This window comes from Glycine max, chromosome 1 (assembly GCF_000004515.6).
Source record: "Glycine max cultivar Williams 82 chromosome 1, Glycine_max_v4.0, whole genome shotgun sequence".
Taxonomy (NCBI): Eukaryota; Viridiplantae; Streptophyta; class Magnoliopsida; order Fabales; family Fabaceae; genus Glycine; species Glycine max.
In genome coordinates, this window is record NC_016088.4 from 10,923,483 (window position 1) to 10,944,765 (window position 21,283).

At 33.9% G+C, this 21,283-nt stretch overlaps 1 protein-coding gene and 1 pseudogene across 1 annotated transcript; both read right to left on the minus strand.

Annotated features, from left to right (window-relative positions):
• Nucleotides 1–4,912: 4,912 nt before the first annotated feature.
• Nucleotides 4,913–7,334, minus strand: LOC100781640 (adenosylhomocysteinase 1-like; annotated as a pseudogene).
• Nucleotides 7,335–17,323: 9,989 nt separating this feature from the next.
• LOC100797896 (GDSL esterase/lipase At2g03980) lies at nt 17,324–20,774 on the minus strand. The gene is made up of 5 exons (XM_003516554.5): nt 20,312–20,774; nt 20,033–20,157; nt 19,695–19,916; nt 17,875–18,127; nt 17,324–17,674 (listed from the first exon to the last, which is right to left on the minus strand). The coding sequence occupies exons 1-5, from the start codon at nt 20,574–20,576 to the stop codon at nt 17,463–17,465; spliced, it is 1,077 nt and encodes a 358-aa protein (XP_003516602.1). The 5' UTR covers nt 20,577–20,774; the 3' UTR covers nt 17,324–17,462.
• Between the last annotated feature and the right edge of the window lie 509 nt (nt 20,775–21,283).

Sequence of the window (21,283 nt, forward strand, 5' to 3'; positions counted from 1 at the left end):
CCAAATAAAAAAGAATCATGGAACCACTACGGAGGAGTTGATAACAAAACATAATTCTCTTCCAAAATAATTCCAATGTCATCACATCGGCTTGGTGGCTCCCACACTGTAACATCCTGGAAATTTCTACCCGGAATTTTTGGAAACGATGTATTTTGAATGATTATATATATAAGTATTATTCAGTGTATATGCCTATATGCTCTTGGTAGAAGTAGGAATAGTGGGGGCAAGATATGCGGGTTAGGCTGATTAAGGAAGAAAAGTCCATAACTAGGAGGTTATGGGTTAATTCTTAATTAATTAGTCTAAAAATCATCGTTTTGCGTGCGACTTAAAATTTAACGAAACCAACCTCTGAACCACGCTCGGGGTTTTATTCTGAGCGTTTTGATATATATATTGCTTACTTTCGAAAACTGGCCCCGACGGACGCAGAGAAACGCGAGGAATTGGAACCAGAGAAACGGCACGCAAACTGAGGCAGGATTTTAGCGTTTCAAAGGTCAGATTTTTCTCACTTTTGTGGCTGAGTATGGGTCACAGTCAAAAGAGAAAGTGGGCCCTTCTTGCTCCACTCAAATGGAGACATGTGGCATAGCTTGAATAAAAAAAAAAAAAAGAGAAAACCCTTTCTTTTAAAACCAAAAAGCAACTCTCTCTCTCTCTTCACTCAGCCCCACAAAATTTCAGACAGCTCTCCCTCTCTCTCACGCAGCCTTCTTCTTCTTTTCTCCCATCCACCATTGTTGCCCAACAAAGCTTCAACCTTTGGTGCTCATTTCTGCTCCAAATCGCGAAAGGAGAGCATTTTCGGAGTCGTGAAGTGCGTGGCTACGAGTGGGACTTCGAAAATTCAGGTTTGGGTGGACTTCTTTCTCCTTTGATTTTCGTGGGTATGGGGTTTTGGGAGATATGATGGGTAGTCTTGCTAGGTTTCTGCTGTATGATGATTATTTGTGAAGGCATTTGCTGAAAACTTGTTGAAATTGCCATGTTTGGATGAGTTAGACATACCCATTCTGTTTTAGGGTTTTTGTGATGATGTTTGTGGTGTTTATATGCTGAAATTGCCTATGGAAAACTGTTAGAGATGAAATGTAGAGTTAACCTAGGGTTGGAAAGTGAGAATGTGGTGTTATGAGTGGAAAAAGAGTGAGGCTTTGAGAGTTGGAAGGTTAAGTCTGAATTCTGTGGTAAATGGAGGTTAAAATGAGTTAATCCTAGCTTGAAATGTCATTTAGGACATGTGAGAAAGGTTAGGCTGTGCTAGAGGGAGAAACAAATGACCAAAGTGAACAAAGAGCCATTTCTAGGGCAAAATTGGGTGTTGAAGAGTCAAATTTTGATTCGGTGGAATTTTAGGTGTAAATTCAGTTTGAGCAAGTTTAGATTGATGTTATGGACTTGTGTGAGGTGAGAGTTTGCTTCAAATTTACCTCATTCTAAATTTCACTTTTCAAACCTAGAAAACCCATTGAATTGAGGGGTTTTGGACACCTAGATTTTGTGTTGCTGTGGTTTGAAGCTTGGTTTTGGTTTAGACATGATTGATACATGATTTGGGACTTGTAGGATTTGATTTGGGCAAGATTGGATGAGAGGAAGTGGGATTTTCAAAATCTGCACTTATGCAGAATTTTGCTGTCAAATAGGTGCAGCAGGATTTTAGCTTGGTGCAGAAAATGCTTGTGTGTGGTTGGCTGTGGAAAGAGTAGTACAGAATGAGTTCTGGATGTTTTCTAGTAGATCCCAACGGTCACAATGTAGGCTTATGCACTATAGACTTCCAGTAAAATTTTGGAGTCGATCCAACGGTTAACGAATTGGATCGAAGGAATTGTTACTGTGGTCTTTAAGTGAGAAAAGCTGTGATTTTGGTTGATGTGTTGAGCAGAGTTTCTGCCTTTGCTCTATTTTGCTTGGCTGTGATAGCTTGTGCTGTTTGAATGTTGTTTTGCTTGGATGTTGTGGAAGCTTGGGAGGATTGATGGGGACCCGGTGTTGAGAGAAACGAGGATATGGGCTACGTGGGAGTACGTGAGCTCAGTTGGAGGTGGGCAACAGGGGATGGTGGGTTTATGCGCGCATTGTGGATGTGGAAAACTTGTTGTGCACCATCGCCCGACCGCCACCTAGTACCACATGTGATGGGTACCCCATAATCCTACAAGCTTGAGATGAGGAAGTGTTGAAGGGTGAAACTTCCTGCTTTTATTATTGACCATAGAGTGGTACCTGGAGATATGTCGCGGGGGTCAGGAGACCTTGGGGACGTCAGGTGGGGTGCTATTGCCCAAAACCAAGCTTGACCAATCCCGACCCAACCCGGGCATAGTCGGTCAGTGAGAACCTGCGATGTACCTAAGCAGGCGAGCTCCTGGTAGTCAACAGATAAAAGGAAAACAAGACCACAAAGCAAGGAGGCTTGTGGTGGCTGGCCAGCTGTGAATTTTGTGTGATATGTGGAGTATGGCCTTTGGTAATCGATTACCAAGGGTGGGTAATCGATTACAAGGCTTAAAAATGAAGACAGGAGGCTAAGATGGTCTCTGGTAATCGATTACCACGGGGTGTAATCGATTACCAGGCTTGAAAACGAAGTCAGGAAACTTAGGGAGCCTCTGGTAATCGATTACCAGCCTGTGTAATCGATTACACAGAGGGATGGGTCACTGGTAATCGATTACCAGGTATGTGTAATCGATTACACAGTGCATTTTTGCATATTTCATGTCCTGAGGCTGTGTAATTCAAGTTTAGCCTCTGGTAATCGATTACCAAGGATGTGTAATCGATTACCAGAGATTGAAAGCCTTAAAATACCCCTCTTTCTTGCATGTAATGGTTATGAGAAGCTTTGTGTTGCGGCATAGTTAGATTCTTGTGAAAGAGTCTACCCCTTTCTTTTCTTCCTTGTAGATCGTGGTGGCGGCGCAGCTAATCCGTGAACGAGTTGAGATGGAGTGCCTAGAGGGAGCTTGGGAGACCCTCGAAGGCAACACGAGGTGCCGATTTCGGGGCACCATTCGATTCACGGCTACTTCTTTGGTGCATCTAGATGAACCTGCACGGACGCTTCAGCGCACGGTGGAGTGGACAGCTCCTTGGATTAGTTTTGTATACTTTTGAGGGTGGGTGTATCTAGGACTGACTGTTAGGTTTACTCTTTGGTTTTGTATGGGTAGACCTGATGTATAGGAATTTGATAATTGTATACATGTGGCTGAAGCCAACACTGTGGACACCTTTGCTCTGGATGACACTATATATTTTGTAAAAACTCCCATATTTTGGACAGCTTTAAATGATGAAAGCATTTATGATCAATCTTGTTATTTGAAAAGAAAGCATTAGCAACTTTATTTGTAAAAGAGTTTATCGACTGTATTTTATCCTTTTATTTTCACGTGACGACCTAAAGTAATGGCTGGTATATTCTTCCTTTTGAAACAGCAAAATAATTTAGAGAATTGTGAGCGGTAAGAAAGAAATGACTCCGAATAGAGTTGTGAACTGGCCATTCAGGACTTTATAGTGAGGATTTTCCTTCTAAACCTAGTTATGGTGAAAAGAGAAAGAAATGAAAAAGAAAAAGAAGAAAAAAAAAATTACCATGGTTTTTGTTATTTAAATTATTACTATTAAACCAGTCATTAATTTAGGGACGCCACACACACAAAGAATTTCCCTCCATGTCATCTACTGTTGTTCATCTGTTCCCACAAATGAAGGGTCACGATCATCGCAGGTACCAAACACAGTAAAAAATCGCAAAGGTGAGTTTATTATAAAATAAACCAACAATGATCAAATAACCATAATTAGCAAGAGAAACAATAACAAGTACCATAAGCATACACAATTATCCATCAATTCAACATACACTTAACAAATATTCATCAACTTTTTCATAATTCCAAACAATAACAAGTACAAGTATTTTCTCTCATGAAAAACTACAAGTACTTACTAACAAAGTTTATACTATTTCCATGTAGTGTGAAGTATGACACATGAAAACCATTAATGCAGTGGCCATGGATAATTAAAGATTCTAAGTCACCCTTTCACTCCATAGATTCTTAAAACTCTTTAACCACTTTATTTCCCCTACTAGGGATATCCAACTTGGTCACTGCACCCCTCATGTGTAATGACCCGCCTCATTGCTATGATATCACCACTCTAAACCGCAAAAAAAATTCAATTTTTAGATGAAAAACTCTGTTAATGTGCTTATGAAAAATGAAAGTAATTTTTTTTTCTCGACATACATTCACCAAACAACGCACTATTACTTAAGTGAATATATATATAGGAATAGTAACTCAATACACATCATACACATAATGGAAAGTAAATTTGTTCATACATATAATTAAATTTGTGATTTGCACCTTACTTATTAATTACTCTCAACATTTTGTAATAACAACACAAGAATAAATATCTTCAGAGGCTACAATCAGTCATTTGTAGAGCATATATCAATTTCTTTATGATGGATATGGAGTATTGTAAGAAAAGGGATCTTTGATTGCAATGCTACCGGTAGAAAGGGTTTCATGTCAAGGAAAGACAATTTTCACAACAAGGAATCTTAGTAATTTGTATATGGTTTCCAAGGTGAGATGATACCTTTATTTTATATCTTCAAATTCTCCAGCACCTGCAATATTTAATCGACTAATAAACAATCATAAGTAATTTATTGCACAAGAATAGACTACTATAGACTTAAAAGTGCTTATATTTAGGGACAGAGGAAATATATTAGTATATTTCTCCAACCTAAGTCACATCAAATAAGTAAACAGGAAAGGTAAACATGAAATAAGATAGTCTTATAGCAAATATCCAAAAGAAATTACTAATATACATGACCACCAAAAATGAACCAAATGACAAATTAAGACACATCTAGTATATGAAAATGGTCAGGAGGACAAATCATGCAAATGTCAAGAACTCTTACTCTACGAAAAGATTCAGGACCCATTTTCTTTTCCAACATCTGAAGAACTCCCACCTGGAAAGGGGTAAAAAATTGTATATCTAATTCAATAGTTGAACAACTCAAAGTTGTTGCTCCACCATTATCAACTTTGCAAACAACACAATTTGCCTGTAGATTGATTTACACGAGCATGCGAAAAATGTAATTAGCATATTAACTGCTGCACTTTAAACTAATATCATAATGCTCTACAGGCTCAACGTAGACTAAAATAAATCAACCAAGTTCAAATATGAAATGAAATTCAAGTGAAAAACTTTGCTATAGTCATCTATGCCAAATATTAGAAGAAAAAATCTAAGCAAAAAAAGAAGAAGAATGCCTCATGCATTTGAAATTAAGTAGCTGTAAAATATTAATAAATTGAAACAAATCTGTAGAGCAGAAAAATAAAAACAATGGGGGGAAAAGGTCATTAACAACAACCAGGCACAAAAACATATTTATAAGAATACATGAACACTCCAAACTCCAGAGCATTCTCTCCCCAATAGCAACATTGCACCAGAAACTTTTTTAGACAACAATAAAGAGAACAAGTTCATAATTTTTTGACAGTCATGATAAGTTAACTTTCACATAGATCAGACTATCCAAGAAAGGGAAACAAACCTTGTATCTCTTGTACCGTGCCTCATTATTTCCCAAATGTTTCTTAATAAAAAAACTGTCAAGAAACCAACAAGTCCATCCAAGAGCCACTCTGTAAAGTGCAAAGCACATTCACCAATCACACTAAAGGAAACACAATCTACTGAATTTACAGAGAAACAAATCAAATTAAAGCAACAATCAAAATATCCTCTGATAAGTTACCATCATTTGGTGCCTCAGGAGTGATATACACACCAAACCACTGTCTTGCAAGAGCATATGCAAGTTTAACCCTTGTATCAATACTCTGTCAACAAAGACTCAAACTGATCATTAAGATGGCATATTATAAGTAGAAAAACCCTCATGTGCAAGAAAAACAGTGAAAAGGAATCAAAGTTTTTCCTTTTCTGTATTCAGTTACTCTTAAGTTCTTCCTTTGCCAAGTGACAGCATCAACACATAGAATCATAGATAACATCAGTGAAAGGGAATCACAAAGTTTTTTTAATTATAAAAAATAGAGGTTAACATTTTTAATTTAGATTAAAAAAAAGGAAAATAAAACTAAAAAACAATAATTAGAATTTAAAAAACATGTAATTAGTTGATCCTTATATTTTATTTTTTGAGGCAAAGTTTATTGAAAAACATTGATAAATGAACTAAAATTAGATTCATCTTATACCTCATCAAATGGGGTTAAAAGTAGATCAGATTCCTGAATGAAAATATCAACATTATGAATATCTGTAAAATAAATGTTAAAGCTTTAGTATTCATATCACTCGCACCAGAACCAGGAGAAACTTTTGTACCATATTTATATACTTCACATTTTCCTTATTTTGTGCCCCCACCCTCCAAACAATGTGAAATTCTTTTGAATATTCAAATACTCCGACAATAAGCACCAACAATAATGCAATAATCTTGCTGGTATCACATTGAAAAGAAACAACACAACAATCTACGAAGAGAAGGGACACCTTCAACAAGTAAAATTATCTAAACATAATTAAAAGGGGAAATACTTGAATCATATTAATTTTGAATTCTTACCTTAGCTCTAGAAAACAGATGCACCAAGCTGTATGTGGGAGCAAAAAGGTAAAAACCATGATAAGAAGCCAAACTCAATCCTACATTTTAACACAAAAAAGGCACTAGATCTGGGGGGAAAAGATGCATTACCTTGCTCTTGGTGACAGAGTAATTGACATTAATAGCAGGAAAGAGAAGAGTCCCATTCTCTTACATCTGATAGAGCCCCTTAACTCCAGTGGTGGTTTCCTCAGAAACCCCAATGAGATGCTCTTCATCTTGCGGTACCTGGTGGGATCGGTCTTCAACTCATCTTTGATGATGGTAAGCACGATCTGGAACAAGGTGTTGTCAGTGAAGTTGGGGTCGAGGAGTTCATTGGTCTTCTCAAAGAGCTCCTCGGCCTTGACGCCTTCATGGATGAGGAGGGTAGTGTCACCATCGTTGTTGACGATGAGGTCGGGTCTTCCATCGAGGCCCTAGTCGAAGGCATGCTCGATGCACCACTAGTACCCTGGAGGGTCTCCCCCTTCCAGGAGAAGACAGTGACACTATCAAGGGCAATAGCAGTGGCGGTGTGGTCCTAGGTGGAGAAGATGTTGGAGGAGCACCAGTGGACCTCGGTGTAGGAAAGGTACTCGCGACCACTCGTGGTTTTCTCCACCAATAAAGCCATGGTTTACGCGCTAAGAAAGAAGAAAGAAAATGGAGTGGTGAGGAAAGAAAGAGAGTGAAGGTAAGTCATGGAAGGAGAATACGAAACGGAAATGGTGGAAGAGTGAGGCTAGGGCAGAAATAAAAATAAAAAGGGGTGTATATATATGCATCAGAGTGAGACTACTTTCAAAGACGGTTTTAAGAAAACCATCTTTGAACACTAAATTTTGAAGATAGTTTTAATAAAACTGCCGTCATATATTTCTTGTTATTTACAAAATTGCCACCGCTTAACATTCTAAGATGGTTTTATAGGAACCATCTTAGAAAGTGTGTCATAAAATCTCATTTTTATAGTTGTGAGCTTCAAGAGGCTTCAGTACTTCTTTTTGGACTTTTTCTTTCATCACCGGGTTGGTCTCCTTTGTGGTTGTGCTACTAGTTTGAAGTCCTCTTCAAGGTTGATGTTGTGCATACAGATGTATGGGTTTATTCCTTTGAAGTAGAAGATTTTCCATCCAAAGGCTTCCTTGTTCTTCTTTGGTACCTCCACTAGTCTTTTTTCTTCCTCTTTGCACAATGTGCTACTAATGATGGCTGGTTTTTCATCCTCACCCTCTGAAAAGACATATGTAAGGTGAAAAGGAAAAGGATTTAATTCCAAGATAGGTTTTTCTTTAATCAAGGTTCTTGGATCTTCTATTTTATTTTCCAGCACTTCCTTTGGGGAATCTAGGTGCTGCATGCATTCCCTCAACTCTTTATTATTCTCTAGTGTGATGTCTTCCACAATGTTGGTTAAAACAAGCTCTAATGGTGTTGGTGTTACAATTTGTGGAGTTTTCTCTTTTATTACTTCATCAATTATATCCACCTTGAAGCTCCTCTATCCTTGGGGTGCTTCATAGCTTCACACACATCAAATGTGATCTCCTTGTCATCCACTCGTAAAGTGCATTTGCCCTTTGCAACACTGATGTTGACATCAATGGTATTCATGAATAGTCTTCCTAAAATTAAATGGACAACGACATCTTCTTTGATATCCATGATGACAAAGTCCACTGGTATGGTGAACCTCCTAACTCGTACAGGCATGTTCTCCAATATTCCAAGAGGAAATTTAATGGAATGGTCCGCTAGTTGTATTGTCATGCGTGTTGGTTTCATCGCTACCTTTCTAATTTTTTTTAGCAAAGATATGCATTAGGTTGATCTTAGATCCAAGATCATGGAATGCTCTTCCTACTGATAGGTTCCCAATTGATATAGGAATAGTAAACTATCGGGATCACCTAGCTTTTTTGGCAATCCTTTTCAAAAGTCACTACGCCATAGTCTTTCAAACTCTTTTTCTTAGTTATGAGGTCTTTTAAGAGCTTTGACTATTCTGGCATCATGTCTATGGCATCAATGAAAGGAATGGTGACATCAAGTTCCTTAATCAAATCTATAGGCCTTTTATATTGCTTCTTCTTGTCTTACTTTGTTGGTTTGCGAGGATACAACTTCTCACATGTAATTGCTTGTTTAACTTCTCATGGCCTAATAGGGAAATCCCAATTCATTGGGCCTTTCAATATAATCAAATAGAAATCCCCAATGGTGCCATATTCTAGGAGCTTAAATGATGTGATTGAAAAAAAAAACCCCTCTATCTGTTGTGGGTCGAGGACTCTCCCCCTTCTTTAAACTCTAATTCATATTTTTCACAGAGAAATCTCTAATTAGTTGGCTCTTTGTCTTAATTATCTCTTGTGTTATTTCTTCAACTATCACATCCTTCTTTTTTATGTCTTCCTTTCACTCCGTCGTCTACCTCCATGTCCTTTCTTACTAGCTCTTTAGTTGCTAACTTGCTTTTTGTTGTTACCGCATTATGTGGAAGCAATGCCTTCCAAGGTTATTTTGATGATGCCAAAGAATCAAGAGTTAAGCAAATTCCAAAGATTCAAGAATCAAGATTCAAGGATAATCAAGATCAAGATTCAAGACTCAAGATTCAAGAATCAAGAGAAGACTTAATCAAGATAAGTACTAAAAAAAGTTTTTCAAAACATTGAGTAGCACAAGAAGTTTTCACAAAATCATTACCAAAGAGTTTTACTCTCTGGTAATCAATTACCAAAAGGTAGTAATCGATTACCAGTAGCCAGCATTGTTTTCAAAACTGATTTACAAAGCTGTAATCGATTTCCATGAGCATGTAATCGATTACCAGTGTTTTAAAACGTTAGATTTCAAATTTCAAGAGTCACAACTTGTGTTTAAACATTTTCAAATAATTTTAAACTTGTGTAATCGATTACACAATACTTGTAATTGATTACCAATGTTTCTAAATGTTTTAATTTTCAAATTTAAACATGAAGAGTCACATCTATTGATGTGTAATCGATTACACCTTGATGGTAATCGATTACTAGTGACTGATTTCAAAAAATAAATTTCCAAAAGCCACAATTCTTCAAGTGACTTGTTTCTGAAGATTTTTTCAAAAGTCACAACTTTTTAAGTGACTAGTTTTCAAAAGAGTCACAATTTTTAAAAGGTGACTAGTTTTAAAGAAATTGCCAAGAGTCACAAACTTTAACTTGAGTCATCAAGAGATTATAAATATGTGACCATGGCATGAATTTCTAAACATATCTTTCTACGCTTTTCTACAGAACTTTCTAACTCATTTCTCTTCATCTTTCAACAAGTTTCATAACTAGTTTTTACACAAATCTTTGATTCATTTCTCAACTTCTTTCAAAGAGTTTTTGTTCAAAACTTTCTCTTCCAAGAAAAGTTCATTGTTCAAAAACTTGTGTTATTCATCTTTTTCATTCCCTTCTCCCTTTGCCAAAACAATAGAAGGACTAACCACCTGAGAATTCTTTTGATTTTTCCCTTCCCCTTAAACAAAAGATTTCAAAGGACTAATCGCCTGAGATATCTTTTGTTTCCCCTTACAAAGGTTCAAAGGACTAACCGCCTGAGAATTCTTTGTCCCAACACATTGAAGGATACATCCTTTGTGGTACAAGTAGAGGGTACAACTATTTGGGGGTTGTTATACTGAGAACAAGAGATGGTACATCTCTTATGGATCAGTTCAAGTGGAGGGTACATCCACTTGGTTTTTTCAAAGAGAACAAGGAAGGGTACATCCCTTGTGGATCTTTGGCTTGTAAAGGATTTTACAAGGTTGAAAGAAATCTCAAGAACCAGTTGGTTGCTTGGGGACTAGATGTAGGCACGGATTGTGGCCGAACCAGTATAAATCTTGTGTCTGCCTTCCTCTTCCCTACACTCTTTAATTTCCACTGTGTACTTTTAATTGCCGCTTTACTTTTGATTAAGTTATTGTTTTTTACTTTCTTAACTTAGTAGTAAAAGCCTAATTGAATCTAGTAACATTAAGAAGGTTAAATTTTTAATTAGTCAAGACACATTAATAATTAATTCAACCCCCCTTCTTAATTATTCCGAGGCCACTTGATCCAACACATTATAGTCAATCTTGTTGGCGATTTATTTTATTTGCCTCGTTAACTCCTTTACTTGATCTTTTAACGGATTTTTTACCTCCGTGGTATTCTCGAGGTTGGAGTAGGATGTGGTACTAAGATTGATTACGGCTTCTTCTAATTTTGTAGTGTGTTCTCTCATGAAATTGGCTTCCTTGGCTACTTCCTCCATACAGTAAAAGGTATGGTGATTACCTCCATACTCTTCACATGAGAGAATTGGTTATTTTGGCGATATCAATGGTTGAAGTTGTTTTACTATGCTTTTGGTTACGTTCTCCATCATAGCCTTCATCATAGCTTTTGTTTGTGTTTGTTGTTTGAGGGATTCATCTTTAGTGTCTTCTTTGTGAACGTCCTTTGGAGAGGTGTGGTTGCAATTACTGCCTCGTGCACTAGTTGTTATATCTTCTATAATTTTCTTTACTTTGGTCGTGGTTCCATTGACATAGTATCCTCCTACTAAAGTGTTTATCATTCTTCTATATTAATCAGTTGTTCCTTTTATAACCATGGAGATTTGGGTGTAATCAGAGTGACTATGGAAAAGACAACTCCTAAGTAAAGCTTTATACCTCTGTCATGCATTGAAGAGAGACTCAGATGTCATTTGTCAAAAGCTAGTTATCCTTTCCTTTATAGCTTTGATTTTTTATTATGGAAAGAATTGTTTGAAGGACTTGTCTTTGATTTGCTCCCATGAGGTTAGACTATGGTGTAGTTGAGAATTGAATCATTTAAGTGCACTTCCCCCTAATGAAAAGGGAAAAAGTTGCATCTTGATGCGACTGTCTTTGATTTTGGATATTCTTACTAATGTGTATATTTGTTGGAATCACGTAAGGTGGGTGTGCAGTTCTTTTGTGTTGGATCTCGTAAATTGAGTGTTATGGAGAATATTAATGATCTCGTTAGGAAGATTTACTTGATGCTCTATAATTATGTACAATACTAAAGAAAGAAATATTTATTATTTATTTCTAAAGAAGGGCTAAGTGGTATTTTTGGACATTACTAGATAATAACTAAATAGAAAATTTATATAAAGAATAAAGTATTTAGCCTAAAAATTTTCTGATTTTAAATTATTATTTTTTTAATTAAAACAAGTAGAAATATTTTTTAGAAAAATAAAATTTAAAAGACAAGAGGTAAATTAAACTATTAAAAATAGGCAATTTATTTTTTTTCAAAAATCAATAGGAGGGGTTATAGATATATTTTCCGAGAATTTGAATATTTATAATGAGAAAAGAAAACTTTTGCTGAAAATTAAAAGATAAAAATAGGAAAATAAATCTATATTAAAAACTGAAATGTATAATTATTTATTTTCGATAATTTTATCAAAAAGGAAAAGTAAAATTTAATGCTAAAAATTGAAGATAATGTAAAAACTAAAATATATTTGTCTAATTTTTTTTTTCAAAATTTATTTATCAAAATTGAAAAATAAAAGTAAGAAAAACTAAATACTAAAATTCTAAAAGATAAATTAGAAACATAAATTCAAAATATAAATCTATGATCAACTAAGAAAACTGAATTATATCTTTATATTTATGTATATTTTGATATTTTTAAGTTAAAAAAGGAAATAAAATCAAATGCTGCAAATTTAAAATGATAAATTGAAAGGATAAATCAGTTAAATCTAATAAGATAAACACAAAAGATAATATAAATAATAAATAACTTAACAAATAAAATCTACAAAGATAATAGTTATGATAGTTTACTAATAAATTTAAAGATAACTGCCTAATCTACAAATATAATTTCCTAAAAGATAATATAAAATAAATTTTAAAAAAATTTAATTTAAATTTTAAATAATTATTTTATTTTCCAGCTAAAAACTAGTTAACGTTTTCATTATGTTAGAATTTACATCTCCCAAGAGATTAATTTATAATTTATATCTTCTTTATATGCTGCATAAAATATTCTCCTTTACCAATGCTGAGAGTTTAGATTAATTTATAGACTTCTGAAGATGCTAAGAAACTTGTTGATGAGGAAAGAGCTTTTGCTCGTGCTGAAATTAAGGATGCCAGAGCAGCAGTTCAGAGAGAGGCACTTCAAGAATGTCTCAAGCTTCCGGAAAACAGGTTTGTGATATTTACTTGTCATTTGTAATGTTTTATCATGATGGAGAATTTAGTAATTCATGATGCCATAATGATAAATGCACCCGACTTAAATATCATATTCTTAAGATTATTTTTATTATTTTTAAATTATACTTAAGATTTTATTTTATTTTTTTAAAATTATTCTTTCATCCCTTCTAGTTTAAAATTATTATAGCTACTGGTAACATTCATATATAATATCACTACTGTCACAAATTAATACATAAATAAATAACACTAACAACACTATATATATATATATATTATATGACCTGTGTCTTTGGTTATCTTAGTGTGGTGGAGCAAGTGTGATATCAAGATCTAGTTGTCATCTTCTTGCTCTGTTTATAGTGTAATCAATTTTAACTAAGGTCATAATTAATAGCAATAAATTGAATTTGGTATATATTAATTCTGCTTTTCTTGACATTAATTCCATTATATTTGCACACATGATTCAATACTTTAAAAGGTTGTGAAAAGTATTTAATTTCTTACCGATCATATTTAAATAACTGACATGTAGAGGCTTTTAACACAAATTTTCTTATAGACTTACATTGAAACAAAACCCAGAATAGAAAGGAAAGCAGAAGGTGTTGTACTTATACACATACCTATCTGAAACTGGATATTGATTTTTGTTTCCCACCCAATACGGCTGGTTTTCTATCAAATTAATAAATATTACTAAATTAACTAACATGCAATTTTCTGTCAACTTGAAGTACTATAGTTGTTTCATCTTTGCCAAATATTATCCTAAATAAACTAAATTTTAGAATTTAAAATAGTTTTTAAGAATAGAGTTAAAACAGATCGTTTTAAAAAATTAATTAATTGAAGTTTATCAATTTCTAAAAAGAAGTAAAGTTAAAAAAGAAAATCTTTGTGAATTTAGATTGAGATTAATCTTTAACTTGCTAGATATAGCATATCTCTGCACCGTGTTGTGGCATCGTATGAAAATCATCAACATTTTTTTAATTATATTATCGAATAAAGATTAACTATTTTAAAATATTTATTATAAAACTAATAATCTTATAGTCTAATAATACTCTTAATATATATGTTAATTTGTGATAGTAGTGATATTATATATATACTTATGTTTTCCCTCCCTTCTAGTTTTCCATTCTCCTTGAAAGCCTGGAGCCCTGGACTAAACATCTTACTCTTTTTGGCAATTGTTATTATGATACCCTTGAGCTACTGTTTCCCCTTTCTATGCATTGTTAGTAATAATCATTTGAATAACATTTGGCTCTACGGTTAGGACCTGGAGCAATTAATGAGGGAGGTCCAAGAGGCTCGAAGAATTAAAATGCTGCATTAGCCAAGCAAGGTATATATTGAACGCATGCCTTTATTTTGTCTCTCAATTATTTGCTCTTTTTTTTTTTTTGGCCGAGTATGCAAGTCAATTCTCACTATTCAAAATATTATTAATTTATTTTTTTTAAAAAAAAATACATTATAAGACTGTTCTTTGAAAAATTATATTAGAATGTTCACATTTTAAGACGATTTTCTTAAAAAATCATCTTAAAATCCTCTATATATTTTTTATTTTTATAAGAAAATACATTTTAAGACGATTTTTTAATAGAAAGTATACTCTTTTAAGATAATTTTTAACTAAAAACTTTCTTAGAAAGGTATCATTCTAAGACGGTTCTGACAATCGTCTAAGAATAATATCTTTTTTTACGACATTTTTTACAACGATTAATAGTCGACGCAAAATTTAACTGACATAAAAAATCTTTTTTGTATAGTGTCATGTCATCGTCATTATATACTGCAAGGGCGAGAATTTAAATTGTTAGCCCCACACAAATGGATACCTTTTCAAAAAATTCCTGAGCGGGCCACTAAATTTATTTCACAATTCTAGCATGAAAAACGGTCGAGTGACAAACTATAGTAATTTCATTTCACTCATTTTATTTTCATATCTCAGTATAAAATTGTCTCACATGTACATTGAACTCAATCATTGATAAAATTCTTTTACATTTTTTTATTTATCAGATCAACATCCTTTTAGTTAATTTATAATTCTTGCTGTTACATACTTTGGCTCCAGCCTCCATATACATTGGCTTCTGCCTCACTTCTCTTATACTGAATTTTGATGAAGGAGAATAAGTTATAAGGAAGGAGGAGAAATACGATTGGATATTTATTCCTACATTGGCTTCGGCCTCACCCCTCACCGGCTTCGGCCTCACTTAATTACAAATCATGTTTGATTTGGAGGAAGGAAAAGGAGTTATAAGGTAGGAGAAGAAATAAGGTTGGATTGTTACTTACATCGGCTTTGGCCTCATGCTGCTTATTACATTGGCTTTGACCTCACGATTCTTTTGAAGGCTCCGACCTCATAATTAATGCATGTTATATGTCTAACTGGATGGATTAAATATTCGACAATAAGGAAGGGTGGAAATAAAGTCGGACTCTTTACATCTTGATGGCCGACTTCAAGATTCATACGGGCTGCGACCTTACAATTTACAAAGGTTGTGACCTTACAATATTCAAAAAGGTTGCAACCTTATCATTCAACAAAATATGAACTTACTATCAAAGGAGCACAAGTTTCCCACCCTTATTACAAACGAAGAACACCAAGTTGATCGACCTCTGATAATGAATACACTCTCTAAAGCCTAAAACTGTAAAGGCAAAATTAGCCAACACAATAGAGAAGTCCTCTTTTGAGAGACACGTGCTCTAACATCACAAGTTTGGCTCGTAAAAAAAAAAGTGGCAAACTCTGTCTACACAAGCCTCGAGTTCAAGAAACATCATAATATCTACTCGGTCTACTCAAGCCTCAAGTTTAGAATTTTCCAAAAACATTTAAACATTGCTAATCGACATAGGTCCGAAACTTGGCCTCCATAGGGCTTGAGTTCAAAACATTCCAAAGTGATTCTAAACATGGCAAACCAATGCAGGTACGCAACTCGGCCTCCTTAGGCCTTGTGTTTATCAAATCAAACTCGACCTACAAATTTCTCTTCTAACCACAACACTTTGGCCTTCATAAGACTCAAATGATATTCTTAAAGTATCCTTTTCTTGACCTACACAAGCCTTGAGATATTTCCCCAAAACTTTCCCAAATCAAAAAATTTCAAAGTTCAACTGTACTATTATGGGTCAACGTAGGCCTCATGATAATTCACCAAGTTAAACCCTCATATTTCCTACATCTCAAACTATTCTGGGTCAACGTAGCACTTCAACTTACAGCTCTTGCTTTACAACACTTGCTGTAATATCTCGATCATAATTAAAGAACCCGAATCGGCTTTTCATTAAGCTATTTTGCACAAGTTGTACTTGTGGCTTGGGGGCTTGTGTATTGACCAACCTGTAACTCGGTTATCTGAGTTATTATTGGATAATAATGATTCAACTCCCTATTTCACTAACCCACAACTAGGTTATAACCTCCTATTTCACTAACAAGAAAATTCTACTATTATAAATAAAGGAGTATATTGCAGTAACTCTACTAGATTTTTTAGTATTCACTCATTGACTTGGACGTCAGAGTGATTTTACAGATACCACTCCTACAACCTACAACCTAGAGTAGCTCAGCATACTGAGTAGTAGACAGATTGCTGTTGGATATGGGTCTGGAGAACACCTCGGAAATTGGTAAGAACATATATATTGTTGGAATGTTGGGTAGATATTTATTTAACCCAAGGACGGATCATTGGAAAGAATTAAATTAAGTAGATATATTTACATCATTTTCTATATTGATACACGTGAGTATTGATGAGTTTAGTTACGATAAATATGATGCAGATTGCTTTGACACTATGTCATATAATTAATGGACGAGTTTGTAAGAGATGTTGTTCAGTGAAAATATCAATTTTTGAGTTAATAAGGTTATTCTTCACATAATTGTATAATGACATATGTGGTCCAACTAAGAGATTATTAGATATTTATCTAATATATATGTGAGTCTATATATACCATCAATTGTGTATTATTAAATTATCTAATAAAAGATGAAGGAATATTTTTTACATCTCATTTTGTAAAGTTTAGATATCAAAAGTTATATTTTTATTTCTATAATGAGCCAAAATAGAAATAGGATAAGTTCAAATCACATTAGTCATCACTCTTGATGAAAGAGTATGTATAATTAGAGACTAGGGAAGAATTGAGCATATAAAGATTGGAACACCAAGTACCTCAAGTTTCCTTAACTTAATAATAGAGGTTTAACATGAATCGGAATACGTTTCGCTCATCAACGTTTACTCTTGTTTTGTTTTGTTTTTTTTAGTGAAAATCTACGCTTACTCTTATGATTTGAAATGAAAGCTTTTTATTAATTTGATGATGGCTTTTCATGTATAGTAACTCCTTACATTTTCAATCAGCAATTACTCTAGCTTGGATTTTGATCGCTATTTATTACAATAAAGCAATCACACAAGATATATAGAACTAGGCATGGTAGATTAGTTTGAGGCCCCAGGACTTGCAAATGGTCCCCTCATTGAAGCAAAGCCATGCATATATTTGGTTTACAATTTGTGTGGGGTGTTCATCCCAGAAAAGATGAGTATCTCTGTTTGGACAAGGAACAGTGTTGGGATGGCATTTAAGATCACCATAAATGGTGTTAGGGCAGCAAGGCTTCCATGTTTCCACTATCCCTGCAAAAGAAAGTAGTTAATTAGTTGGGATTTTGTTTGGATACATGTCGGAAAGAAAGAGCTTCTGAGACTTTCTTTACTAGAAATATAGAACTTTTTCCGGCAAAGAAATTCTTAGAAACTCTCACAAGCTCTTTTAGGTTTCTAAATAGGTTCTTATTCAAGTGTGCTAAGTGCTAACATATGCTTTTACTTCTTACCATAACTCTTTCCAGTTTCCCTCACCCCCTTAAGGAACCCAAAGAGATCTGCATGTACAAAGCTGAAGCCAGGAAGCTTTGACTGCAACTCATGGAGCACTTCAGGCAACCTTCTATTGTAAAAGCTGATAGCTTTGTTTATTTTCTCATCACATTTTCCTCTTGGTCTAGCGCGGATAGCTTTTGAGGGAAAGCAACCTGCTGGGGGAATGTTGTTCACCAAAAACTTTCTTGCTCCTAGATTATATATTCTCTGTCAGAAAACAAATGAAATAAATGAATAAAAATTCCCGTTAGTGATGTTATTACTGATGAATCTTCTTGGTTGACAAATGTAAACATGAATGCTAGCTAGTGTGAATCTTTGAAAGAGAGAATTCATGATAAAGCCAGACATACAGTTAAGGTCCCATTCTTGTTTTAACTAGTATGATAACATATAATTAAATATGTCACTTCTGAGGTTCATTTAACTATAAAGAGAGTTTTGAATATTAAAGATAATAATATATTGAGGGTTTTCACTTGTGATGTGGGTTGCTTAATGAATTGGTAATTACTAATTATAGACATACATGTACTTTTCCTGCCATCTCATGTTCTTACTTATGGCATCACATCTATCATGTTGTTTTCTTATCTAGCTCTTTCTTTTTTACCACTCTAAATCCAACACATTTTAGAGTCTACGTTTTTTCTTTTTTATATTTAGTTCTGTTCTATTTGTCATTTCTCTGGAAAAGAAGGTTGGGCATTTTTATTTTTGCAATTTTATTAGTGTTAAGAAGTCACCTATTTCTGAAAATTGGCATCTCTAGATATTCCAAAATCCAAACTAGGCGACAAGAATGTGAAGAAACATGCAATTCCATAAGTCCTGCTGGCAAAGTGATGTGATCGAGTTCATCATACAATAAATTATAATTCGACCGTATACTAAGTTGCTGCCATTGGCTCGCCGCCCAGATACTTAGGCTTTTATCATTTATGTAAAAATTTGGTTTTTTGAATTAATCTTTAACTATTAAACGTATTACTTATTGAAAATTATAAGTATTATTTTTTCAACACCAAAACAAATAAAGGTTAATTTTATCTCATCATGTATTTATGTGCATAAAAAGGCATGTAATGCACCTAAGATAGATGTCTTTGTGCGAGAATTATTGTTTATGAAAACCATTTTTCCTGCTTTGTTTTTCACAGTTTGTAGTACATGGTTTTAAACTATGGAGTAGATGATAATACTGTAAGAAATTGAGGATAAATATGAACAAACTCCACTCATAATTATATATGGGTATAGTGTAGTTAAGGAAACAGTAAAAAGAACTATGATAAAAAAAGAAATGTATGAATTATGAAAACTAACGAATTGCAAATAGCGAAAGAAGTTTTGCATTACCACTTAAGGAAGAGTATTAAAATAAAAAACACTGAAGGTCAAGAGAAAGAAGAAAATTTGTCTTTTAAATAGCAACACGTGAATTTCGTCTATCTTCAGTGAGATAAATTTCCTACCATTTGTCATTTTCCCCAAAGAATATAATTTACAGTTACATTTATGATTGCGGACTGATGCAAAACCTTTGCTATGTTCACACTTTGAATATCCGTATAGGCCATATGACTAAAAATATAATTTTAATACCCACCTCTTGGCAGAATGCAAGCGCAATTGCTCTTACAATGGTCTTAAATTGAGTGAAAAAAGGGCTATTAATTAAATGAAAATTAAAACTGGATTTTATGTCACATATACCTGGATGCGTAAAAAGGGTTTTTAAATCAAAATTAAAACTCAATTTTATGTCACATACCTGGATGCGTAGGGTGAATTCATTTAGCAGGAACAAAGCAAGGTTTTTGTTGCCGCGGAAGGTTCCATTATGGAAGTAATCGTTCACCCCCGTAGAGACAAAAAACAAGGATTCAGATAAATGCATCTCAATTTCTTCTTTCTCTTTGAACACCTTATGCAAATTATGCTTAACAGTACTATGGAAGAACTTAATTTGCTTGTCAAGTGTCAAAGACGTGACCTACAAAAAAAGAGTACATACATGCATAATGTCAAAGACAAATAAAATAACCAAAAAAAAGTAGCTGAATTGATGAAGTAGTTCAAAACATAGGTGTGAGTGTGACATTTACTTACGTTGTTGGTGTCTGGAAGAATGCCAGACCCACCAGATGCATAATTAATGCCAGTGCTGATTTTGTTCCTTTGATGATTTGTAAGATCCAAGTAGGGACGGACAAAGGGTAGTCCTAGATGCATAGCTGCATTGAAAGAAACTTAATAGCTTAGTTTATGGAAAATTTTAAAAAGTTGTATGGAAATTAATGATGAACATCAATTTATGGAACCAAATATAGTTAATTGATTGGTAAAAAGTAAGAACACAAATTGCAAAGTAGTAATAGTTAATCTTACCAAGGAAATCAGCCACGGTTTTTCCATTAGTGGCACGACCGGTAGGTTTGTTGCCACCCATAAAATCTATACCATAAGGAAGATAATCTGCTCCACCGCTTGGAAGATGATTGTTGTTCCCACAATCAATCAGGGAATCACCAAAAACATACAAAGCTGGAAACTTTTTTGTGTCATACGACTCAAATGAGTTCGTTGCTGATGATAGGGGTAAAACCAAAGTTAATAACACAAAAGAAAGGGTGATGAGATACTGGCTATTCATTTTTGAGACTGTATGAGAGGGTAAGGTGGTGTAGTAACTGCAATAAACTAGACTCAGTAGCCTTGGATTTCTCTCTTCTTTGTAGTGATTGTGTTGAACAATTGTTTCGGTTTTTATAGTGCCATATGACCCTCGATAAAATGAAACAAAGCTTTTAAAAAATACTCATGCAAAAGAGAAGATATTTAACATTTTTTGTCACGTTATTTTGGATATGATGCTCCTAAACAAAAAGTTTATATATATATATATATGAACTTAAATATAAGTATGCTAACTTTATATTGATCTTTTAAAGTTGTATAGCTATTGAAAATTTAATATAAGTTTAAATTTATTAAGTGGCTTTTGGGTAAAAATTTCTCAAGTGACTAATTGGGTAATAAAAAAATTAAATATATTAAGTATTAAGTGAAAATTTAGAGATTTTATATATTTGCTTCATATATCTTTAACTTTTGATATGAGATATTGAAATTAGTGTTGCATTATTGGAGATTATAATTGCATCAGCAATGATGTCATGGGGTTCTTACCGAGAGTGACCGATAGTGGCGGTTAACAAAATATTGCTGTCGACACAACATTCTGTTTTTTCTTGTTTTTATAAAATAATATCTAACATTGCATGTAATATAAATAATAAAAAGTAATTTCAGTTACTAATCTTTTTTGAGAGAATAATATTTGCATAACATTATCCTGGC